Source organism: Drosophila serrata, unplaced genomic scaffold (assembly GCF_035046125.1).
Source record: "Drosophila serrata isolate PLE 108 unplaced genomic scaffold, ASM3504612v1 contig_190, whole genome shotgun sequence".
NCBI lineage: Eukaryota > Metazoa > Arthropoda > Insecta > Diptera > Drosophilidae > Drosophila > Drosophila serrata.
The window spans coordinates 1,053,460-1,081,148 of NW_028257088.1; the positions used below are offsets into that span (position 1 = coordinate 1,053,460).

General features: G+C 33.2%; 2 protein-coding genes across 9 annotated transcripts; one reads left to right on the forward strand and one right to left on the reverse strand.

Annotated features, from left to right (window-relative positions):
* Positions 1–956: 956 nt before the first annotated feature.
* On the reverse strand, positions 957–6,090 carry Rab40 (RAS oncogene family member Rab40). 4 transcript variants are annotated; one of them, XM_086829338.1, is made up of 6 exons: positions 5,358–5,429; positions 4,215–5,292; positions 4,010–4,146; positions 3,636–3,862; positions 3,346–3,568; positions 957–1,780 (listed from the first exon to the last, which is right to left on the reverse strand). In XM_086829338.1, exons 3-6 carry the CDS (start codon positions 4,140–4,142, stop codon positions 1,563–1,565), a joined length of 801 nt encoding a protein of 266 aa, XP_086685464.1. In that variant the 5' UTR covers positions 4,143–4,146; positions 4,215–5,292; positions 5,358–5,429; the 3' UTR covers positions 957–1,562. The 4 variants fall into 4 exon arrangements, with proteins under 4 accessions (XP_086685464.1, XP_020806168.1, XP_020806165.1 ...); XM_020950509.2 differs by lacking the exons at positions 4,215–5,292; positions 5,358–5,429 and adding an exon at positions 5,618–6,090 and having other exon boundaries at positions 3,636–3,829; XM_020950506.2 differs by lacking the exons at positions 4,215–5,292; positions 5,358–5,429 and adding an exon at positions 5,618–6,090.
* Positions 6,028–27,411, forward strand: LOC110182467 (uncharacterized). Of its 5 annotated transcripts, XM_086829334.1 has the most exons (7): positions 6,061–6,215; positions 6,606–7,318; positions 8,972–9,244; positions 23,343–23,552; positions 23,619–23,701; positions 25,007–25,131; positions 25,189–27,411. In XM_086829334.1, exons 2-7 carry the CDS (start codon positions 6,651–6,653, stop codon positions 25,453–25,455), a joined length of 1,626 nt encoding a protein of 541 aa, XP_086685460.1. In that variant the 5' UTR covers positions 6,061–6,215; positions 6,606–6,650; the 3' UTR covers positions 25,456–27,411. The 5 variants fall into 5 exon arrangements, with proteins under 5 accessions (XP_020806164.2, XP_086685460.1, XP_086685462.1 ...); XM_020950505.2 differs by having other exon boundaries at positions 6,028–7,318; XM_086829336.1 differs by lacking the exons at positions 6,061–6,215; positions 6,606–7,318; positions 8,972–9,244 and adding an exon at positions 17,820–18,228.
* Positions 27,412–27,689: the final 278 nt, after the last annotated feature.

Genomic DNA, 27,689 nt, shown 5'->3' on the forward strand with positions numbered 1-27,689 from the left:
TCCAGTTTTTTAACAGATTTTCATCAAATTTTATATATATCAATTGAATAATTATTTAGGTTTTTTTTTTTAATTATATACAAATCGGACTACTATATCATATAGCTGTCATACAAACGAACGATAAAAATAGAGGAAAATGGAGTAAATGGAATTAAAGCAGGCATTATTTAATTGTTTTTGAACATAAATATATTAAATTTATAATATATTAATTCCTAGTGCTCAAATTTCAATCTGCGAGGGCCAAAGTTAGCTTCCTTTCTTGTTTTTATATATTATTTATAAAAATAAAATAAATAACAATATAATATCCCCATCAACTTGTATCATTTACAGGGTACCAAGACTTTATCAAATTTAATTTGTGGCTAAAACGTAGAGATCTTGTCTTGTCTTTCCTAATTTTCATCTGGTTAAGTGGCTAAGTTTCGTTGCCTTTCGAAATATATAATTATTATTTTAGATTAAGCAAATAAATTTAAAACCATTTTTTATATATTTAAGGATTTTAATAAATATCTAGAAATATAGAAAAGAAAAATAAATAAAGATTCGACAATAATAATAATAAATAAAATACAAATTAAGAGAGTTTCATAAACCTTTTTTCAAATATAAGCTTAAGAATAAACTGAAATTTAAGAATATAAAAAATAATTCATTTTATAAATGCCATAAATCTATTGAGAAATCAAAATAAAACCTTTTGTTCATGTAAATAAAAATGAATTAAATAAAGAATTCACATACCAAATTCCCAATTAAGAAACTCCCCAATTAAATATTTATAATTATATAAGAAAAGCTTCAAACTTTCACTTTTCTTATAGCTATAACCCCCACCTCCCATAATTATCACAGAAAAAATTCCAAATAAGAAAGGGATAGACAGAGTGGAACCCGCCTTAATGCCAGGAATCAGAAAGGGATAGGAAATAAAAACACACGCCCGATTTCTTGTGGTTCATTATGAATTATCTTTATCAATTCGCCTGAATCCGCCTTCAGTTACAATTACATCTCTAAGAATACTTTAATCCGATGGTAAACAAACAAAAAAAAATATAATTCTTTTTTTATTTATCCGTATCAAAAATTATCTTTCTCTCTTTTTTTCGTTTGTTTCTTTTTTTTAGTTTTTACTGTTTTGATGTTTGTTGTGTTGATCGCTTTAAATATATTAGAATTATACAAACATAATAATATTAACAACAGTTGTGGTAAGGGGCGGAAAAATCGAGGGGGCAGAAAGGGTTAAGAGAACTAAATTTAATGTTTTTATAGAGTGTTAAAAGTACTGCTTTTTTTTCTTTGCGGAAGTGGGCAATAAATATATATATATATATCAATGTCGATGAAACAAAAACATAAAAAAATATATAACCAAAGAGGGTGAAATTGGGGTGGTGGCGAGTGAGGTGTGAGGTGTGTGAGGTTTGTGTGTTAGCCTAGAGTACATTAATTAGGGTTTTTCTTGCTCAATTAAAGTTAATCGTCGACGACGCAGTAGTAGTAGTAGTATTTAAGTAGGCAGCTCGGTTCCGCCTACGTGGCAACGATCACGCGATCGCACAACTATTCCGACTGTGGCTCGTCGGCGTCTTGCAGCGATTCTTGCTCCTGGAGCTCTGCGTCAGCGAGTTGAAGCACTGCGACGTGGTCAGCGCATATGACTTGAGCGTTGACTTCACCGATGGCGGCAACGGCAGCGAATCGATGGCATACACACTCGTCCGTCGCACAATTGTGCGACAGCACAGCTCCTGCAGGGATAGCACTGCAAGAAATAGATTAATAGATTAATAGGGATACTTGGTAATGATATAATATATCTACTAAATACATATAATGTTCTCTATAAGTACAATTATAATACTAAAAACTACCCTATATAATGTTAAAAGATCAATACAAACGATTATCTTATACATATTATCATTAACATATAGAAAACTTTAATATATCAAATCATTAAATGCATTTGATGATATGATATCCTTAACAATGTCAAAAATTGTTATTAAATTTAGTATAAGTACTATTTAAATAGTAAAAACTACCCTATATAATGTTAAAATATCAATATAAACGATTATCTTATACATATTATCATTAACATATAGAAAAGTTTAATATATGAAATGCATTTAATGAATTGATCACATATATATACTAAACACATATAAAGCTCTTTAACAATGCCAAAAAATGTTGTTAAATTTGGTATATGAACAGGTTAGATAGTGAAAAATATCGTAATTAATGTTATAATATCACTATGAACGATTATCTTATACATATTATCATTAACATATAGAAAACTTTAATATATCAAATCATTAAATGCATTTGATGATATGATATGATATGTTATATCTACTAAATACATATAAAGCTCTTTAACAATGTCAAAAAATGTTGTTAAATTTGGTATATGAACAGGTTAGATAATAAAAAATATCGTAATTAATGTTAAAACATCACTATGATTAATTATGTTACACATATTATCATAAACATATAGAAAACTTTAATATATCAAATGCATTTAATGTTAATACATCAATATTATCATAAAATGTTTCCTTTTCTTATTACATTAGTTCAATATATATCGATTTATTGCACATATATCACGAAAATATAAATATCCATGTTATATATCAACGTTTGCATTAAATATTAATACAGTATATATATACATCTATATATTCTACCATCTTTCCATAAAAAATACAGACTTACAAGTTTGACTAACAAACATTTGATTTTCAAGGTTATTTACATTTTAAATAAACTGTTCTACAAAAAATAAGTTAACTTTTATAATCGTAAACAATAAGACATGACAATGGATACTTTAAACTTAATTTATTATAAATATGTTCACCATCTTTAACCTTTTTTTTCTATTTTTTCAATCATTTTTAACTTTTCAAGTTCACAAACAAAAACCAAGCAAAAAAGCGTTACACAAAATGTTATCAAACTGTCAAAAGTTATTATTAAAGCTTCATTAAAAACCTCAACTAATTGATTAATAAAAACCACTAATAGCTTGTATACATTTTCGCAACTTGGCTAAAAATAACCCAAGAGGTTTAATCAATTAACAAACTGAATCTCTGACACTTAATGATGGCCATAATATGGGCATAAGTTAATAATCAAGGTTAATTACAAGAAAAATCAAGTTCAGCTTGATTTTAAACTAATAACAATAATAATCTAAATGAAATTCCCTAAATACAAGAGAAACTTATAACATTTATGTACAAATTAATATATATATAACTATATGTATCATTATCAAAATAATAATCATAGTCCTAAGGGATATACCTTTATTGCTACGCCAAATGTGCTCCATGCCATTGCGATGGAGCGCCATTCTAGCCAATTCGCAAAAGGATTCGCGTATATTGAAGTCGCAGAGTGGCGATATCTCGAAGCAGGACATGTTGTTGCGGCTGGCATAGGTCTCGGCCTGTTTGGCCGCCACCTGACGCTTGAAGGCCAAATGCAAGCGATTCCCCACCAGCACCTTGGGTATGCCAGGAGCATGCTACATCAAAATCAAACAAAGAATTAGTAAATACAACTCTTTAGTAAATAAATAGATTCTGACTAACCTCATCGACCTCCTTTAGCCAACGATCAATGCCATCGAAGCTCCACTTATTGGTAATGTCGTAGACGAGTATGATGCCCTGGGCTCCACGCGAATACGAGCGTATGATCGTGCAGAAGCGTCCCTGGCCGGAGGTGTCCCACAGCTGCAGCTTCACCCGCTTGCCCTCCAGCAAGATGGTGGTCGTCTTGTACGCTACCGTTTGGAGGATGTGAGAGGATGTGCAGTCTATTAGGTTGGGAAGGAGTGGGTGGTAAACACAGGCAACATGGACAGGCACACAGGCACGGAGGCACGGAGGCACGGAAGGCAGAGTTACATGCACATTACTCCCTCTTCTCTTTCTCTAAAGCACGGACGCACTCGATCACTCACCGTTGCCGCTGCAGAAGGGACTCTCCGTTGAGGGATCCTCCAGGTTGGAGAGTATCTCGTGCTTCCCCACATCACTGTCGCCCACCAGCAGGACCTTTAGCAGATAGTCGTAGTCCTTGGTCATCGTTCCCATGTGGCTAAAAGGAAAATAAAGTCGGATTAGTTTTATAGCTTTATTTTAAGATATTGTATTTCATTTTCTTACTTGTGAAGACTGTTTTTCAGCCAATTTATGAATTATGGAATGGTTTTTTGGTTTGAGTAAATATTAAATCGGTTTGTAAAGCTTTGGTTTTAAGAAATGCCAATTTATCGTGTATATTGCAATTGAAAAATATTAATTTATGTACAAATATTGAATTAAGCTTTAAAAATTGACTTTGGCAGGTGTCTTTGTCATGTAATTTAAAGGTTTTCTTTAAAGTTTTCAGTTTATAAGGTACTTTAATAAGATTATTTTATCGAATAGACAGATTTACAGAAAATATAATTGAATTACTAATATTTAAGAGCTTTTCTAACATTTTTAAAATTTTATATTAACATTTTCAAGTATTTTTTACTTTATAATAACAGAAAATAATATAATATGCTCAAAAAAATTTGAATAATATTATTCAATTGTTAAGAGATTTATAAATCTCAATTTTAATGAACGAAATATTATTATTTTTACTTGTTGTTGCTTTAATATCATATAAAAAATATAAATTATATATATTTTATACAGTGAACTTGTTAAAATTAATCTTGAGCTGTTTGTTATTTAAAAAAAATTATAATTACAAAAATTTCTCAATAAAAATGCCAGCTGCTTTTGCGATTTGCAGACATTTTTTTTAAACTGCTGCTGCTACCAAGACCAGCTGCAAATTAATTGTTTGGCTTAGGGCCTTGTTTTTGCAACCAAAGTGGTTCTCATACTCATTTTTTGTTGCAATATGCTATAGTATTAGTTTATAATTTTCCTAACCGGGCTAACCGGTATGGCGAAACTAAAAACCAAACTTAACCGGCAAATTATTTACTCATACGCGGTGTTCTATTTCTGTTTTTGTTTTTCTCTCGGTTTTTCTTGGTTTTCTGAGCCGCATTATTTATCAAGTGACTCATGTGCAAGTGTATATTTATAGCACTTGCTGGTTATGTCGCGCAGTGTCACTGGGATTTAAGTTTCAGCGATTTTACAGTTTGCATTTCACACAAACACTCACACACACGCACATGGGTGTGTTTTTGTTTTGCGCACGAAGGAAATTGAAATTGATTTTGCCATTTAATTGCTTGCAAATTAACGATTGTTTATAAAACAATTAGGCTGCAACAAAATGCACGAAAAAAAACTCACTTGAACAAAAACAACAACAAAGTGGAAGCTCCCCCTCCTCCTTCTACCATTTCCACACAAAAAAAATAAAAACATTTGCGCATTTCCATGTGTGCGTGTGTGTGTGTGTGTGTGTGCGTGCGTGCATGCCTTATTTTGATTGTTGTTGCTGCCGCTTGCTGGAATGTTTACTGAACTTTAACCATAACGCCCGTGGCTGCAAGCACTATTTCGGTGTCTTTCTCATTCGGTTTTATCACTTTTTAGCACATTAAACTTACCATTTAGAATGCACGCAATTTCATTTTCGTATTTGTAATAGAGATGAGCGATAGCCCTCGCCCTTGTGATCCGTTCACTGGCGATTTTCTTCGGTTTTCACACTGCTTCGTCGCCGGCTTTGTTGTGTTATTCAATTCGCCACGCTTGCTGCCATCGAAATTGGTTTGCTGCATGGGAATGGGAATTCACTTGCTTTTGTCAGTTGAGAAATGCACAAGAATTTGACTAAGCGAAAAAATTGCAATTTCGGTCATCTCTGCCAAATGGTGAATATCGATAGCACGATAACACTCGATAGAGTGACCGTCTATGTTTCGTAAACTTATCGATATATCGCGGAAATGGTGGAGAACTTTGCTAAAAACGTATTTTAAGGTATTTAGTGTGAACTTTTTCGCCTCACGTCAGTTTTTAGTGTGACCTCGACATGACTTGTAACGATATGGCAACGCTGCCAGTGCTGCGAGCCCCTCTGTAAAATTTTATTGAATAAAAAACCAAACAAGTCGCAACGCTCGCTGCTGGGTATTCTTTTTTTTTTTTGTACCCTCAACGAACGCCGCATCGTCCAGACATAGCGCCCATTCATCGCGAAACGTAACGCCACGGTTTTCCAACTCTCTAATGTTTGGGGCAATGGATATATACGACAGCAACAGCCGCGCTCGCAGTCCGATTTATTAAATGCACGTCTGCATTTATTTATAAACGCGCTTTAGGGCGCCAACTTCGGTGAAATATAAAGTGCAGGTCACCGACGCGACGCTGCTGCAGTCAGCGGACAGCCTCTGCCGACGTCGCCGCATTTTGTTGCTGTTTTTTTTTTTTGCGCCGTGTGTTCCCCGTGTATCTGTGTGTGCTTCTACCGCTGTTGCTGCTGCTGCTAATGTGTTAATATTCGTGTGCTGTTTTTTAAATTCTTTTTTGGTTTAATTTTTGTTGTTCTTTTTTTTTTTGTCGTGTTGAAAAACCGCGGCGGAAATTCAGATTCAATCAAGCGTTAAGTGTGTGTGAGTGTGTGTGAGAGTGCCTATGCTGGCCCTTCGAAATGCCCCGTTAGCCGCGAAACCGAATCTGTTTGCTGCAACAACAACAACAACAACTACAACATTATTACCGTCGAGAAGAGAAACAACAATAAAAGCAACAAGAAGAAAAAGAGGAAGAACGACTGCAACAACCGCAATGCTGTCTAACGGCACTGCCGGCGTCGCTGTCGCCGTCGACTGCGACGAGCGAACGCGTCTGCTGAGCGATGAAATTGTTGTTGTCACCGCCGCCGCTGCCGCTTCCGCTGCCGCTGCCGCAACAACTCCTTCGTCCTCTGTCGGCGTCGCTGCTCCTGTGCCACCGACGTCGCTGCCATTGGTGCATACAACGGCAACAACAACGCCAGCAGCTGCAGCAGCAGCAGCAGCAACAAATAACAATGTGAACAACAACAACAATGCCATGGTTGTGGTCAGTGCTAAAAACACCGTTAATAATGCCAATACACATACGAATACGAATACGAATAAGAGCAAAAGCAACAACAACAATGCAACAACAACAGCAGCAGCAACGGGAGCAACAGAGACGGCAGAGGGAACAGCTGACGACGAGGATCTATCCAGCGATCTGAGCGATAAATTCCCACGCCCCCAAAAGAAGCCTGGCAAACTGAGCAAATTGGGTACCAAAAGCGTCGGTCTCAAGCGGTGCGTTTTGTCTCTTTCTCTTGCCCCTCCCTCCACTCCCCTTTCTCTACATCTACATGTCTTGCGTTATTTCTACTCTTTCTTTTCTTTTTTTGCTATCGCTTAGGTGCAATTTTTGGCACAGTGGGAATAATTGAATAATGTTTATGGTTAATAATAATATATTATAAATCAATATATGTAAGTTTTAAGTTGCATGTTACTATAATAATATAATATAATATAATATTTTTAAAATAAATAATAAGGTAAATAATTTCATATTCATAGCCTTATAAAAATTAAAGAAATCAAGAAAGTAAACTAACTTCGAGAAGCCGAAGTTTTATATACTCTTATTGATATTATTATAATTATGTTTGAAATATTCAGATTTTTTTTATATATATTTATCAATATTTTTATATGGCAATTTTTTTGACAAATCTGAAGTTTTAAAATTTCACAACTAAGCCAAAAATGCATTAATTTCAATTCGGAAAGCTGTTCTGTGCTAGTTTTTATAGGGTTTAAAAATCTGCATATAAGGTTTTACAATTTACGCATTTTAAAATTTTGTCAAATTTTACATTCTTAACTATATCAAATTTAATGATAAAAATTTGAAAAAAAAATTCGAAAAAATTGTTTTGCTCTAGACATGGCTAGATCGATTCGGCTTTTAATGCTGATCAAGAATATATATGGATTATAGGGTCGGAAATGATTTCTTCACCGCTTTTTATGCTTTTGACTGAACTTATAATACCCTTGCAAGGGTACAAAAATTCCACTGAGCAATAAACACCAAGTAATTGCTTATCAAATTTGCATTGCGATACTTTGTGCGATAAAAAGATTTACCAGTTATCTTCATTTTGATTAAGAAAAGTTCTCCTGTTTATTAATTATATATATATATACATATATATATAAAATGCAAAAAAAAAATACCCCACGAGATATAATATATAAAACAATAGTATTAGCCTTGTGGTTATTATTTTTGCCACGCAATTTGATCGATCGGTTCAAGTTTCAACATTTATTTATATCTGCTATATCTTGATGGGTATAGAGAAAGAATTACTTTTCGATTTATTATCCACAAGAAAGTTTAGTTTGGCAAAAAAGAAAAGTATTTTAAACAGTTGTTGTATACTTAAGCTTAAAGATTGAGCGTACTTAAAGCACGCGCTTTTTATTACCAAATTGATGGGGGGCCTTATAATCTCTATCAAAATCCCCGAAGGTCTGAGATTTCAATTAAATCAATTAACAAAAACAGAAATTTATATAAACAGTTGATTTTTAAATAATTATATAGCATTATTATCATGAGGAAGTAAAGCTATATAATAGGAAAGAGGAAATACAGAGATTTCAGTTTTGAATTTCAACATTTTAATCATTAAACTAAAAGTAACGAAAGCCCTTAAGTTTTGACTATAAAATATAACGGAAATAAATGTTTTCTTATTACTATACATAATTCTTTGTTTTATTTTATTTTTTCAAATACTTTTAGTTAAGAAAGTTTAAACTTTATTTAAAGAGAGTTCCCCTGTAGGCTTTCCCCCAATTGACCTGACCTGACCTGACCTTCTCCATCTTCCCTTCTCCCTCCTTTTCTCCATTCTCATCTCTTCTTTCACCTTCTTCCGCCTTTTGCAGTGTCTCCTTTGGCTCCTCGAAGGGCTCCATGGTGGAGACGCTCGTCTTTGAGACGCCAACACCGCTGTCGGAACACGTGGAGTCCACCTTTGGCTTTGATGCGGCTGCTGGAGATGCTGGAGATCATCCCAGTGGCGGTGCCGCCGCTGCTGCTGCTGGTCAGCTGCCATCGGCATCGACGCTGGCGTCGCACTTGCCACTCGCCGGTGGCGGGTACAGTGGAGACTATGCCAAGGGAAATATGGATGACAGTGGCATCGAAGTGCAAGAAGAGTGAGTAACTTATTACACTAATTAAAGGGGATATTTTATCCATTTTATCAGGATCTCTTTGATATTTATATTTCTATTTCTGTCTAGTCAGTTATATTGTATATTTCTTAGAAAAAACTCCTACTTTGTCATGAGAAACTTGATTTTTTATAGATAAATTATGTACTCAAGTCAGGTATTGGCTTTCAGACAGACTACCAGCTTAATGTGCTTACCGAAAATTACAAAAAAATAATAAAGTACCTCCACAGACACAAAAAAAAAGATACCTCATTAAATTACACTGACAATACCAAAAGTAACACCATATTAGGAGTATAAACTTGATAAATAATTCATAGATTTTCTTTATTTATAAATCTGATTATTACACTAAAATCCGTACTGGGGTTTACCTTGAATATTATTAACAATTTTTAGAAATATCAATAGTTTCTCCCTTGCGTTTAAACCTTTGATCTTTGCTCTGATTTAAAATCAAAATAAATTCTAAATATTTGTATAAAGTTTTAAAATAAACTATCTCCTTTTCAAAGAGAGATCTTGCTTTATTCTTTTGGGTGTTTTGTTTTGCAGTGTAACAATCTGTTGGTATCTTAGGCAGTCAGGTTATTGTAGGGCTTTTTTTTGTATGATTGTGCAATTGTATTGTGCCCCGAATAGAGCCTACTTTTACCTCATTAAAAAAACTTCCGTCTAATGACTTTTTGGCTGCTTTCACTTTTGTTTGCAGTTGGGCTTTATTATTATTTTGTTGTTCATAGTTCATAGTTGGCCGTGTTTTCCGGGCCAATCCATAAATGAGCTGAGGCTCTGATCTCTACTCTAGCGAATTCAGCTTTGGAAAAGCGTTCTCATCAACCCAAATACGATGCAATGAACTCTGTCTGCTGTCCCCGCCTTTATGGTATATATCCAAAAAAAGATAAAGTATAAAAAACCACCTTCCCCAGGAAAGGAAGCTTGAGACACACGAATTTTTAAATCGATAATTATACCGCTCACCAGCCAGTTTGGTTTTAAAACTTTGTTTGCTTTAACCCAAGGCGTACAGTGATTACTCTGTTGATGGTTTCCCTATGAATGGGTTTCAATGGAATCACCGTAAAAATAGTAGAGGAGAGAAGGCAAAATGGCAAATAATTGCGGAAACAATTAAAACGAGACAACGCAATTCTTTCATTGCGTGAGAACATCATTAAATTAAAGCTTTGAGCTCTTGGAAAACTATCACTGATAATATCTTTTGCTTTGAAGTTAAATTAAATTCGTTAGGTTGTTTTCAGGGCACATTTTTATAGCTTAGTAGGGTTTATTCTTTAAGTAGAATTTATTTACAGCGAAGTTAACTATAAAAGAACACTTTAGAATTAGAATTAGAAAATATTTTAAATGAAAACAAATTGTATATAGAAAGCTTGTGGGTTTTAAAAACCCAAATCTGTGAATTCTCTGTTTCAAATATATATATATATTTTTTTTTTCAATTAGAAAACTAAATAAAATATATATTTAAAATATAATAAATAATTTTAAAACTACTTTTATTATTTAGCTTAACTAAGGACTTCCCCTTTTAAAGGATTCCACTGTATTTTCTCCACTCTCTCTCTCTCTTATGGGTATCTCTCCCTCTGCCCCGCCTCTCTCTCTCTCCCTTCACTCCCTAACTTCCCTCTCTATCTCCTCGCTCTCTCTCTCTCTCTCTCTTGTTATCAGTTCAATTGGAAGATGGGCTTGTTTGTTTGGGTTCTTCTCCGTCTGCTTTTCGCATTTCCCACCACTGAAGAGGTGACTCCAATTGGAGTTGTTAATGCGCCGGCGCTGCAGTGGCGACGTTCTAACTGGAATGCCGTTAAACATCGTCATCGTTTTATTACATAATGAGCCAAGGCGTGTTCATGTGTGTGTGTGTGTGTGCATTTTAAAGCCAGATACATATATTTATATAGATATATATATATATAAGTGGGTCAACTTCATTCGGTGGTTGTTGACCCACATCTTTTTCGGCTGCATTTTGTGTATCTGTATCTGTATCTGTATCTGTATCCGTATGCGACGTATCCGTATCCAATTTCCCATTTTCTTGCCGCACCCACGAAATTCGAATCGAGCGCTTAAACATTGTTCTAGTTGGAATTGAAACCAACTCGCCGATAACATGCTGCGCGCCATTAAGTCTGGTAATCGATTAATAAATTCGCACTGCAGCACGCATATCGATTATTAAACAAGCAGGTGAATTAAAGGATTAAACATTATAGAAAGTTACAAAATTTAATAATAATTATTGTCTTAAAAGACTAATTTTAATAATTAAGGGAAATCTATTTAAAGAAGAGCTTAACCAAAGTTGTTTTCCCTTTGTCTTAATCGTTTTTCCTGCAATTAACTAAGCTTAAAGCTTTTGAAAGTTAATTGCTGGGTGTAATTAGGAAAATAGAATTTCAAAAATATTTTATCTAAGCATTAAATTACCTAAAATTTGCTCATTCTTAATATTTAGAAATGTGATAGTTATTCCATGTATTTAAAATCCATTTTATTTTATTTCTTAGCTTACAAATAGAAATTAAAGATGTGGTAATTGCTTGAAATTAAATTTAAGCCCCACCACCTTACGGAAACAGGTGTTATTTGGGATTATTCTGTTCTCTTCTGGGCTTTGTAAAAATTGCATTAAAAGGGAGGCCAAAGCAGCTGACACGTCGTTTTTTTTTGTTTCTTTTGGAAGGTGTTGTTTTTTACGTTTTTTATGGCTGTCAAATGGGCATCAAATCAAATTTGCTGACAATTTGTTTTGGCTTGTCTATTGCCTTCTTCTCTTTCGGTTTTCGGTTTTCATTCAACCGCCTAGGTGGCATATTCCATTTTTGGACAGATTAGACTTAACACATGTTGTGACCTTTTCTGTTTCTGCCAGTCTCTGTCTCTATTTCTTTCTTTCTTTCCACATGCGTGTGTGTTTCTTCTTCCATGTTTTATGTCTTTTCTTAAGCATTTTGTATTTCTTATACTTTTTGTATGTGGGGAGCTTTAATTTGCCGGTAGAGCGTGATGTCATCAGCTCTGAGCTCGCCACTTGCTGTAGAACTTTCTTTCTTTACAGTTAGTCAGCCAGCAGCACAGAAAAGAAAAGATGAAGGGAAGAAAAAGAACGTTAGGAAATGAATGAAAAACCCGCAATCTTGGGGCTTTTGCCTCTTCCCATCGATTATCTTAGATGCACCGAGAGAAATGTACCCAAAGGAGTGTATACCTATACAGGAAATTCTATGAAAAAAAGAAAAACAAGAAGGTAGTCGAACTTTCTATACCCTTTGATCATAAAAATCATCATAACTAAGCCAAAAATACTTTAATTCCAATTTGGTAAGCAGTCCAATGCTAGTTTTTGTAATGTTAACAAATCTGTATAATTAGTTTAAAGCTTAAAAACTTTAACATTTTTTATGATTTTTATTTGGCGATTTTAGCGAAACAAATTTCCAAAAATTTTTCGAAAAAATAGATTTCCACCGGACATAGCTAGATCGATTCGGCTGTTTATATTGATCAAGAAAATATATAATTTAAAGTGTCGGAAATGCCTCCTTCAAGAGTTACAAGCTTCTGACTAAAATTGAAATGCCATTTTTGAACCAATATTTTTCTATATTTTTATATGAAAATTTATTCGCTAAATCGCAGTTTTAAAATCTCATAACTAAGCCAAAAATTCATAAATTTTAATTCGGAAAGCTGCCTTATGTTAGTTTTTGTTAGGTTAATAAAACTGCATACCTAATTTAGGATTATAGGTTATTTAAATTTTTGACAATTTTTTCCATTTTATTTCCATTGATTTCCTCCTGAGATGGCTAGATCGATTCGGCTGTTAATGCTGATCAAGAATATATATGATTTATAGGGTGGGAAATGACTCCTTCACTTAGTTTTAAACTTCTGACTGAATTTATAATACCCTGTAAAGGTATACTTAATGCAATTGAACTTTGGAGTTTTTTTGTAATAATAGTAATATGTTAAGATATAAAATATATCAAAATCAGCTTCTTTAATATTTGTTATATGAATAATATCAGAGTTTAGTGAAAGATACATTTAAGTTTCTTGTAAAAATCGGTCGGAATGAATATTAAACCTAGAGTTTTTGCTATATTTTAAGGAGCTTCTCTATTAACCATTTTCTTGCCGTGTCGAAACCAAGGAAAGGAGGCTGATTGAACAGCCTGACCTCGACATGATTCCGTTTATTTTCTTCTCATCTTTTTTCCTGTTTTTTTTTGTGTTTGTTTTGAACTATAGAAATTCGATCGCCGGCCGTGCTCATATCTATATCTATAGCCTATTGTGAAAGTACATCTCGAACTGTCCGCCTGTCACTCACTCAATTGATTTTCCGGTACCCACGGCACACTTGACATGCATACAGTGCCATCATCATTATTATCATAAGCATAATTATTATCAAAGGTAGACACACATTGTTGTAATGCCAACAGTAATTGTGCCGCTGGTCAGCAGTGCGTGTGTAATTCTCTCTCTCTCTTTTTTGTAATATTTTTTACTGCTGTGCAGCGGAACCCGTGGTAATTATTATTAACTTTTTAGCTTGGGCAAAAATAAATTAGCAAGCCCCAAAAAGGGTGTGACTTTAAAATTCCAAACAGGGTTTACAGCAGGGATTGTAGGTAAATGTTTAAGCCAAACATGGAAAAGTTCAATGGATTAGCTAGTAATTTTAGTAAACTTATATCATTTATGTATCTAAAGATAATAGCAATAACTTTTAGCTTTGCTTTAAAGTTCAAACTCGATGAATTTGGTGGAAAACTGTTCTGTTATATAAAATATACAGAACGCTTAGAGAAATGATCGAATCCACACAATTTCCTTTTCAGTTTATTTATTTATTTATACAGTTGCAAATATTTGTAGTAGATCGCTGCACAAATTCCTTTGTATATATTTATTTAGTTCTTTCTATGTACAATTTCTTAGTCAATTGAAGAAAATCGAAATGATTTTTTCTTGGGAACTATGCCAATTTTTATTATTTTTCGAAAGCTGAAAAACGGAAAGTGGCCAAAATGTCAACATACCAAATGTAGTGTTTATAAAGGCATCGTTTTTGAAGGCAAACATCTGCTCAGATACTATAAGTACCCCAAATATATATATAAAATACACCAAACAACGCCGTCATCCATCTTCGGTGCGAACCGAATCGTTATCAATTGTTAGTGGACTTATCACTGTCCGGCAAATGCCAAATAATCTCAGATCATTTAATGCCCAAAAATATATATGCTGAGTGTGCAAAATCATGCGGAGGAATTAATCGGGAGTAGTAAGTTCTATATATAGACGCTGTCCACAGTAATGCTGTCACAAATTCAAATTGGATCGCCTTTGCACTATGTCCCTATTACATATTATCACACTGCCGGTTAAAGAATTAGTATCGAATTAATATTAAATTATTTGATTTAGTTTTCGATTGATTTTTGGATATTTAAAATAAACAACAAGGAAGAAAGAACTTCGAAAAGTCGAAGGTTTTATACCCTTGCAGTTTGATCACTAAAATCATCATAACTAAGCCAAAAATACATTAATTTCAATTCGGAAAGCTGTTTTGTGCTACTTTTTATAAGGTAAAAAAATTAGCAAACTGAGTTGTATTATTACATGCAATTAAATTTTTGTCAACTTTTTCAACTTTAACAATATAAAATTTAGTCATAAAATTTCACAAAAAAAATAACAAAAAAAATGTTCTCCCAAACATAGCTAGATCGATTCGGCTGTTCATGCAGATCAAGAATATATATGATTTATGGGGTCGGAAATGTCTCCTTTACAGAGTTTCAAGATTCGGACTGAAATTAAAGTACCCATGAAAGGGTATAAATATTCGCATTATTTTAATGGACAATTTTTTCAAAAATTCTAAGTTGATAAATCGCATAACTAAGCCAAAAATGCTTTAATTTCAATTCGGAAAGCTGTTCTATGCTACTTTTTATAGTGCTAACAAATCTGCACGCTGAGATTTTAAATTAAAGACATTTAAATTTTTGTCAAATTTTCCAGTTTTAACAAGATAAAATTAAATGATAAAATGTTGAAAAAAAAATCGAAAAATTTTTATTCTACTAAACATGGCTAGATCGATTCGGCTTTTTATGCTGATCAAGAATATATATAATTTATGGGGTCGGAAATGACTTTTTCAATGTGTTTTAGGCTTCTGACTGAAATTATAATACCCTGCAAAGGTATACAAATATATATTATTAATATACCTAAAGAAATATTGTTATTAATTTGTATATACATTTAAAAATAAGTTTCAATTCCTTTCCAAATAATTATATTCAAATATCTCTTATATTTGATTTTATTATAAAACTAATTTCAGGCATTTTGAGCCACTTATTTTTGATACATTCTTCTTGTTTAAATGAAAAATAAACGCTGGAAATGCCTTAAGGCTAATTACTATCGCATTTCGCAGATACAGACACACACATTTTCCAAATTCATTTGGAACCACATGGAGAAATGTTTGAAATAGTTTTGTATTTTGGATTTTTCACACTAAAACTGTTGCATTGCATACCTTCTCCTCCCTATATGTGTGTCTGTATATACATATGTATTTTTTCGTAGTGTGCTATTCGGCTGACCGCAGGTGTGTATGTGCATGTGATGAGCGCTCCAAATATTTGCCTTGCCACTGTGTTTTGTGTTATTTTATTTCTCCTGTTTGTCCGCTTCTGTTTTTATTTCTTTTATTTTTTTTCTCAACTATTTTGACAACAATAGAAATGGGGACCCCGATTTTCAGGTGGCAACTCTGTTTCTGTGTGTGTGTGATTCTCCCCTTCGTTCTGTGGATGCCTCCTCCTTTCGTCTCCCCTTTTATCTATTTCCAGCAGCTTCCCCAATTTTACCTTTATGTGTGTGTGTGTGTGGTTACGTGTTTATGTTTTTTTTTTCGTGTTTCTCTCTTCATTTTGGGTTTTTTGGACTTATTTTTTCTTTATTTCTTATGTTATTATTTTATTTTTGGTCCGTTGCTTGTGTATAACAAGTGAAAGAGAGAAAGAGAGTGCTTGCTATTAAAGAGAAATGGGCTTTGCGAAAAATTCTCTTATCATTTCGCCTCTCCCTCGCCTCGCCTCGCCCTGTCCCCCTCCCACTTCCATTACTGTGGTGAGTGCGCAAAAAAAGTGATGTCATGTTTGTTGACGACGTTGCCAGATGTGGCGCATTTACGTTTTGTTTGTTTGCCCCTTTTCCTGTTTCGCGTTTCACGTTTTATGTTTTTCCGCCTTTTTGCCATTACATCTGTAATTGTCTTTGTTGTTCTTGTTGTTTCCTACGATTTGCCTATTGCGCATTTATTAGCGCGCTCTTACAAACTGGATGCTGGCTGGCAAATACGCAAATAACACTGGCCAACACAAAGTAAATAATAATAATTAAAATAATTTAAAATATAAATACTTAAAGACGGAATACTCATTTTAAATTTATTATTATTATAATTAATAATTATTTTTATAATAATGAATTAATCTAAACTTTGTTGACAAGTGTAATTTATCTAGCAGCTGCCAAAAATCGCCATACTTTGCCTGCCGGCTGTTTGTGCTCTGCATTTGTTTTCCTTTTCGTTTGTTTGCCCAAAAAATGCGAAATAAAATTGTGTTGGTAGAAGAGGCCAGGAAACCGCGCGAAATGAGAAATTTGGAAATGTTTTTGTTTCGTACGAAAATAGATCGCAATAAAGGCATGACAAAAGATAAATAGTGCGTCTGTCTGTCTGGAGCACATTAAAAATGAAAAGAAACAGAGAGAAGGAAAATGAAAAGCGAAAGAAGCTCATTAAACCCGAAATGTTAATTGTTCTTTGTGCTTTTTGCTGTTTTTTTCTTGTGGAAAATTAAAACATTACGGTGTGTAAATCACACACAGCAGACACAAATGGATTGTCCCGGGCAAAATGATATATTAGTTGTGTGTTTTAAAGAACCATCTATCAACATTTTCCAGGAATTTTGAAACGACAAAAGAAGATACTAAAAAATATCTTATAAAAATGTTCATTTTAGCATACCAAGAAAGAGTCATTTATAAATTAAACTTAATAAAATAATTAACTAACATAGAAATTGTTTAAATTATTTTATTTTTAAAAGCTTAAATAATTTTGAACTTTAAACAACGATTTATTAAATTTGTGTGGATTTTATATTAATTGTTTAAAATATTTAAAAGCTTTTGATTTATGAAATGAAATTGTTTACTCAACCTTAATTTGGCAAAGGTAAAAACATTAAATAATAAAATTAAAAAATATAAATATTTTCCATTTTTATTTAAACATTTTCTGGTTGATGCATTTACTTGCAAACTTCACCTTTTCAAATCGAACGAAAAGCCCGCCATTGCCGCAACCGAGACAGGTGGCAACGCCGCCGCCTAAACTTTACAAGAGAGCATAACACGCTCTCTTTTAGCTCTCTTGCGCGCTCCTGCAAACATATGCGCGCTTGTATGTGTGCGTGTGTTTTGTATCTTTTACTTTTTCGAGCGCCGCAAGCATCGGCAGCAGCGTCAAACTCAAACAGTCGCCAGTGAGTTTCGGTTCGTATTCGCAATCGGATTCAGATTCAGATTCAGATTCAGATTGAGATTGAGATACAAATCGAGTTTTCAGTTTCCGTTTAGCAGGCGCAAGGCAAAAGTCGGAGCCTCCAAAGGAAAAGAAGGGAACAAGTAGAAAGAAACAACAAAAAACGAGCGCTAAAAGCACACACTAAAAAACAAAAAACCAAAAACTACGCGCTGTTCTAATCCTCTTCCTCTTCTTCGCGAGATCCTGCTGTCCGTATTTTTGTTTCTGTTTATCTGTTTGTTTGCCAGAACGAGAGGGCAAAACGCGCGCTAAAATACAATACACAAAAGTGCGTGTAAAATAAGTAATGAATAAATATTAAGCAGAAATTTTAAGCAAAAGCTAAAAAAGTGCAAAACACCAACAAGAAAAAATATAAAAAAATAAAAGAGAGGGAAAAACTAACCGTTAACGGAGTAAACGGAAGAGCGGAAGAGAGAGAGAGAGTGTGAGAGAATGTGAAAGAGAGGGGGTGTGAGCCAGAAAGCAAGTGGTTGGTAACGAAAGACGAAAACACTAGAGAAATACATATAATTAAATAGCTTGAAAAAAAAAGAAGAAACAACTGAAATAATGTGAAAGTAATTCGTGCTATTTGGTACACACACACACACACACGCAGATACTGTGACACACCGTTTTAAGCTTTAGTAGCACACTTGTAATTGCTATTCTCCTTGTTGTTGTTGTTGTTGTTTAGTGAGTTCATCGCAAAAAATAATACACACACACACACACACACACATACACTCTATAATGAAGCACACGCATCGAAAGAGAGAACCCCTAAAGAGAGAGAGAGAGAGCGAGCGAGCGAAAGAGACACCGCCCCCATTCGTCCCCCCCCTTTGCCATTCCCCTTTGCACTTATCCCACTGAACGCAATTAAAATAAATAAATATGTGTGTTACTGTGTGTGTTAGTGGTGCGTGTGCGTTTGTATTGGTTAAAAACAGCGCCTTGTTTGTACATGAATTAGCCCTATATTATACAATTTATATAAAGGTGTATGTGTGCTTGCTGCATATTTTGGAATAATAAAAACAAATCAAATCAGCCGCATTGCAGTTTCCCCTCGCTCTCTCTCTCTCTATCTATCTTTCTCCCGCTCATTCACTTGCTCTCACAGTTTGACGTTTTCAAGTGCAAAAACAAAAAGAAAACAACAACAAAAATGAAACCAATTTTCCGCAATTTTTCCCATTGCTGTTTTTGTGTTTTCCTCTTCATCATTTTGTTCACATTTGCGGGTGGGGTCGCATAATTTGTTAAATTAATTTTCACTCTCCTCTCCATATGGCCATCCCGCTTGCTCGCCCACTTCCCCCCCTTGGGGCTCTTTTTCCTTGCCCCCGTGACGTAGTCTCTCGCGTGTGTGCCCAAAAATACAACAAATAAGAACAACAACAAAAGCACAAGAACAAAAAAAAAAACAGTAACCAAAACTAATTGAAAAGCCACAGCGCTGCCGGCGTCACAGTCGCCAAAAAGAACAGTGCTGCTATCTTTAGGCGTTGTAAAAAATTTAGCTTGAATCTAGCTTAAATGAAAACTTAATAAACTTAATTAATTTGAAGTTTAAAGTAGGCTATAACAATTAAATAATATTCTAAAGCTTTTAAACGGCTTATTATATGTTTTTTTTTATATTGTATATATATATATTGCAATATATTAATTAAGTTATACAAATACAATATCTTTGCTAAATTTTTGAGCCTTAGGTTATGTTGACCTTGTAAGAAAACTATTATAATTGTAGGATTTTAGGAAATTGCAAATATTACTCTTGAAAATTCAGCTATATTTTTTTTATATTATATATTGCAATATATAAATTAAAAAGCTTTTAATCTTATATATCTTTGCAAAATTATTGAGCCTTAGGTCTTGTTGAATTGATAAGAAAACAATTATAATTGTACGATCTTAGGAAATTGCAAAATATTACACTTGAAAATCCAGCTTTATTTTTTATATTAAAAATTTAAATATCTTTGCAAAATTTTTGAGCCTTTACCTATGTATAAATTCTGAGAAAACTTATAGGAGTAGAATTTTAAGAAACTGCAAAATATAACACTTGAAAATCTAGCTATATCTGTTGGCGGATTTGCCGCTAGATTTGGCATCACTATTTGGAGCGTTGGCGGCAAACAAAATTGATGCGCTCATCGCGATACTCGCTTTCTCGCAGCTGATGCCGCTGCCTCTTCCACTTGTGTTTCTGTTTCGGTTTCTGTTTCCCATTTACAGTTCATGTCCCCCCCTCCCCCAATCCTCTCCGCGTCCTTCTCCGGCTGCAGCAGCTTCTTCAAAAGCATCTCCCCCGCCTCCAAACTTCATCGTAATGGCAACAAGTTTTTCTCTTGTTTTTTTTTCACGTTCCTTTGATTGCCTTTAATTTTTTCATCTTTTTTAGTTGTTCAATTCGCTGGGCACTTGAGATCACGCTTATTTGTTGGTGTTTAAATCTCTAAACTTTTCCACTTTGTTATAACGAGCTTAGGCAAGAAACATTAAATAAAACTCCCAAGACGAAGTTTCTATGCCCTTTACAAAGTAATTATACCTTTGAAGGGTTTTAAAGTTTAAGTTAGAAGCTTGTAACTCTTGAAAGTGTCATTTTTGACCCTTTAAATCATATATATTCTTGACCTGCATCATAAACTGAATCGATTTAGTCATTTTAGGCAACAAAATAATTTTTTTAATTTTTTTCCAAAAATTTAAGGGATTAAATCATTAAAATAAACAACAAAATTTATGAAAAAATTCGACTTTGTTAAAATTTCAAATTGAGTACGCAGACTTATCAATCTATAAAAAACTAACATAGAAAAGCTTTCCGAATGGAAATTAATGCAGTTTTGGCTAAGTTATGACATTTTTAAGCTTTGATTTGCAGTACAAATTTTCATATAAAAATAAAGATAAAATATGGCTCAAAAATGGTATTCTAATTTCAGTCGGAAGCTTAAACTTAAGTGAAGGAGACATTTCCGACCCTATAAATCATATATATTCTTGATCAGCATTAAAAGCCGAATCGATCTAGCTATGTCTGGAGCAAAACAATTTTTTCGATTTTTTTTTGTCAAATTTTCATCATTAAATTTGATAAGTTAAGAATGTAAAATTTGACAAAATTTTAAATTGCGTAAATTGTAAAACTTTATATACAGATTTTTTAATCCTATGAAAACTAGCACAGAACAGCTTTCCGAATTGAAATTAATGCATTTTTGGCTTAGTTATGATATATGCAAAACTTAAATTTATCCAAAAAATTTGCAAATTTAATATTTAATATATTTAGGTTAATATACAAAGGCCAATAATTGCCTAATAGACGCCATCTTAGGAAATAATAAATTAATGCATATTTATAAGAAGAACCCTTATCTTTAAGATAATTAAACTATTTTGCAGTTCAAATCCCTCTTTTAAGGGTATTGTTCGCTTTGTTTTAATAATATCAAACTGATTGATAATATAGTAAATATAAGATTCGAATCTAACACGTATTTTATAGGGTATATAGTTTCGTTATAAACTTTAGCAAGGGCATAAAAAAAGACCTTAACAAAATGCTTTGGAGTCCAAAAACAAACTGAAGACGCATATATATTTCATCTCTATTTTTTATATCTTTAAAACTTGTTTTTCTGAGCTTGTAACTCTTGTTCTCGTTCTTGTTCTTGTTCCACTTGTACTTGTACTTGTTATTGTTGTTGTTGTTTCCATTCGCATATCAATTTCGGCACATGACGTAATCTTCACATGCTCAATAATAATAACAACAACAACAACAACACACACATTGAGTTATGAAGTGTATTTGAAATGTAAACAGATAAAAAGTGGCCGGGGGGGAAGGGCTTTTATGTAGTGAACGAGTCGGTCGTCGTTGTTATTGTGTGTTAGGCTCTCTATTTTATTTATTCGCTACTTGTTGGGTTCTCTTTTTTAGTTTTGGACAGGTTTTTTAGGGTTCAAAGTTCTGGGGACAATGGCTATAATAAAAAAATCCCTAGAGAGAGGTAGAGATGAAGGAAAGATAGAAGCTGTAGGAAGTGAATGGAAGTCAGAGTCGTTGTTGTAGAGTTTTTATAAACTAAATCTGATATACCCATTCCCATTCCGATTCCCATTCCCATTCTTAGATCATACAGTGCGTTTCGGCTCAGTAAATCTCAGGCTTTTCACACAATCCGATACGGGCCATAAATGAAGTCATCGATCGGCATAAACCAGTTATAAATATACAGATAAAATGTGAGCCATAAAATCCGATGGATTTCCAGTCTACAGGTTTTTTTTTGCCATTAAACTAAAAATAAAATCAATTTTAATTGATTTTTTTTATCAAATAAGGGTATAACTTTGATAGAGATACCATTTCAACTAAAGAAAATTGAAGAAAAACTATAATTTATGACCAATTTGAACTTAATTTAATATTTACTATGTTTTAGAAGTTGATAAAATTATTTCTTCAATCCAAAACCTATTTAAAAACTCTGGAAATAAACACTTTCGGACATGAGGGAACTAAAATTCCAATTTGTTTATTCAAAAATTCTTCTCCCTTTTGATAATATTCCTTCACCGAAGAAAAACATTCCAGAAACTATAAATTCTTTTGGGAGAAACACATATCTCTAAAGACCCAAGAAATATGGCCTTGTATATTTCGGGAAACTAACAAATGGTTCAAAAAGCTACCAAAAATAGCAGCAAAAATGTAAAATGGGAACACTTGAATTTATATCAGATGTTAAATTTTGTGATCTCTCTCAGTGACCTTTGAAATTTGTGTAAAAGCCAGAGTCAGTCAGTCACTTTATTTCTAAACGGTTGAAAGAGAATCTACAACAAATACTTGCAACAAAAATAAATATAATATAAAAGAAAATTAAGGCAATGGATTTTGAAATGAAAACCGAGGAAGAACTCGAGGACTATGTCAGAACCTTTGTTATCCAGGCCCCCATTTCGGATACGCAAAAGATTGAGTAAATTAAACTGGTTTCCAGCTATTGCCAATCCGTCTCCGAATGTCAAGACCAAATTGGAATCGGATTCGGATTTGCAATGTGGTCAATAGCCTGGCCAAAACAAGAAAGTTGCCAAGGGGCTTTTCCATCAATTGTTTTTTTTTGTTATTTGTGTTGTGTGTTGTTTGCTTGCTGAAAAGCCAATTGGCAAATGACTTAATTTAATTGACATTGAGGTGGTGCCTGCTCCTCCTCCTCCTCGTCGGGCTAGGTGACGCAGTTGCTCAGCTATTTAAAGGTCACATGCGGCGATGCGTGATTTTAGTTTTAGTTTCGAGAGGAGGAGAAATATAATAATTATAATTGTGCAGAGTTGGTAAATTGTCTCTAATTCGATTTCCAGATCGGAGCGTTCAATAGTACGTGTCTCCATTTACGAGAGCAGCCAGCCACAGCAGCCGGACTATCTGCCGGACGACTCTTTGGCCGGAGACGGCTTTCCCTACAACACCAACGACCTCGACCTATATCCAACAATGGCAGCGACGGCAGCGACGGGGATGATGCAACAGCAGACACTGGGACTGGGAGCGGCCTACGATCGCCAGCAGAGGTTAGTTCTGGGATTTCAAATATAATATTATCACAAATTTAAAATCCTTTTTTTCGCATTGCGTAGCACTGATTCCGGCTGGGATAATCCCTTTCGTCCTGGCGGCGATCTCTCCCGGGAGGCTGACGAGATTGTCAGTATGATCAGAGGTGAGTTTTTCTCTCAATTTTGAGTTTGCAACAACATAACTGAGAATTATTATAAATTATTAAATAATAGGTTACAAATTATAAAAGTAAAGGCACTTAGTGAAGGTTTTCAGTCCCTTTTAGAATTCCTTAACTTACTTTAAGCATTAATCTTTGCTAGTTTAATGCATAACTTTGTAAATCTTATGGGGCTTGCTAACATTCATTGCCTTAAAATTAAGTAATATTACTGCAAATAGCATTTTATACTTTGCCTCTTATCAGTTGATGCAATTAAGCTTTGCAATATTTCCAGAGCAAGACTACTATATTTCCCCCATGCAATATAAACAATACCTTTTTTTTAAAAGAAAAGTATTGCCATGTGATAAAATTGTGGTCATTTATGACAGGAATAAGGCATTATTTCATTGCTTGTGGGAACTATTTGTGGTCTGTTGATGAGAATACACATAAAGATGTATATATTTACCAACTTAAGATCAGGGAAATGTATGAGAATGTGGTAAAATATTCGTAACAATGGTTAAGAGATATTAAATAGTAATATATTACCAAGTAAATGTAATTTTATTAGATATTAATTGTATAAAGAAAATACTGTAAGTTATTAAATAGCTTTTTTAGGAGTTGAAATGTAACAAAGAAGTCTTTTAAAATAAATTTGAAATAATTATATTTATATTATTATATATATATTATTATATTTATAGTATTATTTTTATAGTATTATTATTATATTATATTATATTATATTATATTATATTATATTATAATATATTTTATTATATTATATTATATTATATTATATTATATTATATTATATTATAATATATTATATTATATTATTTTATATTGTATTATATTATATTATATTATTAAACTATTATCAAGCAATTAGTTTTTTTTTATAGATCATAAAATATTCTTTATAATATATACTTATAAAAATCTTGCACATATATCGTAATATTTTTTATATTTATTATATATAGCATTTATTATATTATATTATATATTGTATTATATTATATGTTATTATAATAACATTCATAAATTTGCATTTTGAAACTCTGACCAAGCAATTAGATTTTATTATTAATTTTTAACGTATAGGATTATAATTTTAATAGGTAAAACTGTAACCTATTTATAACTCCTTTACAAGATAAATATATATGATAGAACCCAGCGTAGGAGCTACTTTTGCAGGCAATTATTGTCGCTGAATCTTATCCATCTTATCAACTTCTATCATCTTATCCTTTAATTAATATCTTATATTAAATTCTATTATTTGTAAAGGTGGCCAACCCATCACACCCACGGAGGATCGTACCATTGGCAATGGCAGCACAGCACAGCATCCGGATGACAATTGCAATGGTGGGGGAGGAGTGGCGATCGGGGAGAGCGTGACCAAAACCAATGTGAGCTACGCTTAAGCCTTTAAACCATTATATTTACTAATTAATTGATTATTACAGCTCTCGCAGAATCTAGCAACAGCACAAAATGGTACAAATTCCCATGCCTCTGCCGACGCTGGCGCCGGAAAAGCGGGCAAGGCGAGCGATCAGCTGACCAGCGGCGGCGGCGGCGGCGGCGGCGGGGGCGGAGGCGGTGGCAACAACAACGGTGTCACCTCACTGGGACAGGTGTCCAAACAGGTGGTGCCGGGACCCATCTCCGCTAGTCATGTGGTCATCGATGAGAAGAAGAGCAAGAAGAAGGGCTGCTGTGTCCTTCAATAATTCAAGTTCTTGGCGCAAGGACAAGGACAATGGATGGGGAAGGAAAACAAACGAAATGTGGGGGGAAATTATTTTTTTTTTTCCGGCTGTTCCGTATTTCGTTTCGTTTCGTTTTATATTTTATTGTTTATTATCATTATTTTTTTTTTTTGTTCCTTTTTGTGTTTTGTGGAAAAACGAAATCGAAATATGGAGCCGAGAAGCTGTTGATATTTTTCAAGCCGCATAAATCGCTTTTGCTTTTTGCTTTTTGCAAAAACGAAAAACACCAAAAAATGAAAAAATGAACAAAAAAAAAACAAAAAACAAAACCTAACGAAAAGAAAACCGCGGGAAAACCAAGCAACCAAGCTCTCTGAGGAAAATGAAAAGCAGCAAAGCGAGAGACGTGAAGAAAGAGAGCCAAAACCGAAGCAGAACCACAAGAAACAAGAGAGAGCGAGAGAGAGAGAGGGAGAAAGAGAAAATCCAAAATTTGAATTGTAAATTAAAAGTACACACACTTTTTACATACGGCGATTGTTTTATATATATACAAATATATATATATAATAAGCTTATTACTATTAATTTTGTAGTCTCCTCTCCCCTGTTTCTTATATACTTTTTTTTTTCTCGACCTAAAAATACATATAAAACAATTTTTTGTAATTATATATAAATATATATATACAATTTAGTGCGGCTTCAGAGATAAAGAAAAAAAACGACGACACTGGACAACAAACAAAAAAGGAAATTTGAACATAAAGAATAATGTATTTATTTTTATTTATATGACGATGATGATGATGATGATGAAGATGAAAGTAAATTAAATGTTAAACCTTAAACAAAATATACACACACACACACACGTACACGTACATATACAAAAAAAACACACGCATACGCATATATACTATATATTATTATATATGATCAAAATGGAATGAATGTTTGAGGCAATAATAAAGGAAAAATTCAAAAAGGTAATAAAAAAAAAAACACTCAACAACCCAACATTTTTCTAAGGCTAAATAAAATAATAAACAATTATTTTTGATCATTATATACATGAGTAAAACAGAGAAAAAAGAAGGAGAAATAAAAAATAGTAGCATGGATTGATCAAAGACAACTTACAGTTAAAAAGGACGAAGAAGCGGTGCTGAAAAACATGGCAAAGGACAGCAGTAATAAACGCAAAATAGAGGCCAGGAAATATATAGAAATATATATAGATATATATACAATGAGAGGGAAGAACCACCGTTTATTATTATTTATTTTTTCTTTTTTTTTTGCTTAGTTAAGCACCAACTCTTGCACCCTCAGTATTTTCCTCATTTTCTTTCAATGTTTCTCTCCGCAAAAGGGAAAAGCAAATCAAAAATGCAGTTCAGAAACGTTAAGCAAAATAGTTAATGAAGCAGGTAAATCGAGCAAAAGTGAGGTACAACAAAGCAACCAAAAATAGTAAACAAAAGCATGGAAATTCAACCAGTAAGAAAAGTGAACACCGAAATGGACCGCCACACACACACACACACCAAACACACACTCTCTCTACACACACACACACCTACTACAGCCTAAGCATCAATGTGCTGCATTTGATAAGCCTAAAAAAAAGTAAATAAAATATATATATATATATATATATATACATACACTCACACACAGATATATATAGCAATATTGTTTCAACCAAAACTAAGGTCAAATTCCAAGATCCGCTAAAATAAAATAAAATAAAACAAAAAAAAACCAAGAGAAATACCAATCAGTAAGCGAAAAAACGAGGAGCAGCAATAAAATCAATATTTAATATTGTAAATTTCCGATTCCAAAAAATGAAAAGCAAAAACTATTAAACAAAACAAAAACCAACAAAATGTTAAGTTATTGTATAAAAAAAAATCCTAAATAAAAAATGAAAACAACCAAAAAAAAACTAAAGCAAAACATAAGAAATTTTCGTTTTATTCCTATTATTTATAGCATAACTTTTAGGGTTCAGAAAAGTATCTTTGTTAAATATTTATAATCTATAGTTGACTTTTAGGCTGCCCTGTATATATATATATACATATATGTAAATATATATCATGTGGGTTAGCCAAAGTAGGAAAAAAATATATACTAAAGATTGATGAATGCTTTTAGTCCATCGATTCACTGATAATTGATTGCAATTGTTTATGGCAAACAAATCGCTTAATGCTTCCGCATCGCGAAGCCAAATCAAGTAT

Coding starts and splice junctions, on each gene's coding strand:
- Rab40 (XM_020950506.2), bottom strand. CDS start 4,142: ATGGGAACGATGACCAAGGACTACGACTATCTGCTAAAGGTCCTGCTG. Junction 3,863..4,009: donor TCCCTTCTGCAGCGGCAACG/GTGAGTGATCGA, acceptor CCAACCTAATAG/ACTGCACATCCTCTCACATC. Junction 3,569..3,635: donor GGCTAAAGGAGGTCGATGAG/GTTAGTCAGAAT, acceptor ATTTTGATGTAG/CATGCTCCTGGCATACCCAA.
- LOC110182467 (XM_020950505.2), top strand. CDS start 6,651: ATGCTGGCCCTTCGAAATGCCCCGTTAGCCGCGAAACCGAATCTGTTT. Junction 9,245..23,342: donor GGCATCGAAGTGCAAGAAGA/GTGAGTAACTTA, acceptor TTCGATTTCCAG/ATCGGAGCGTTCAATAGTAC. Junction 25,132..25,188: donor AGAGCGTGACCAAAACCAAT/GTGAGCTACGCT, acceptor TGATTATTACAG/CTCTCGCAGAATCTAGCAAC.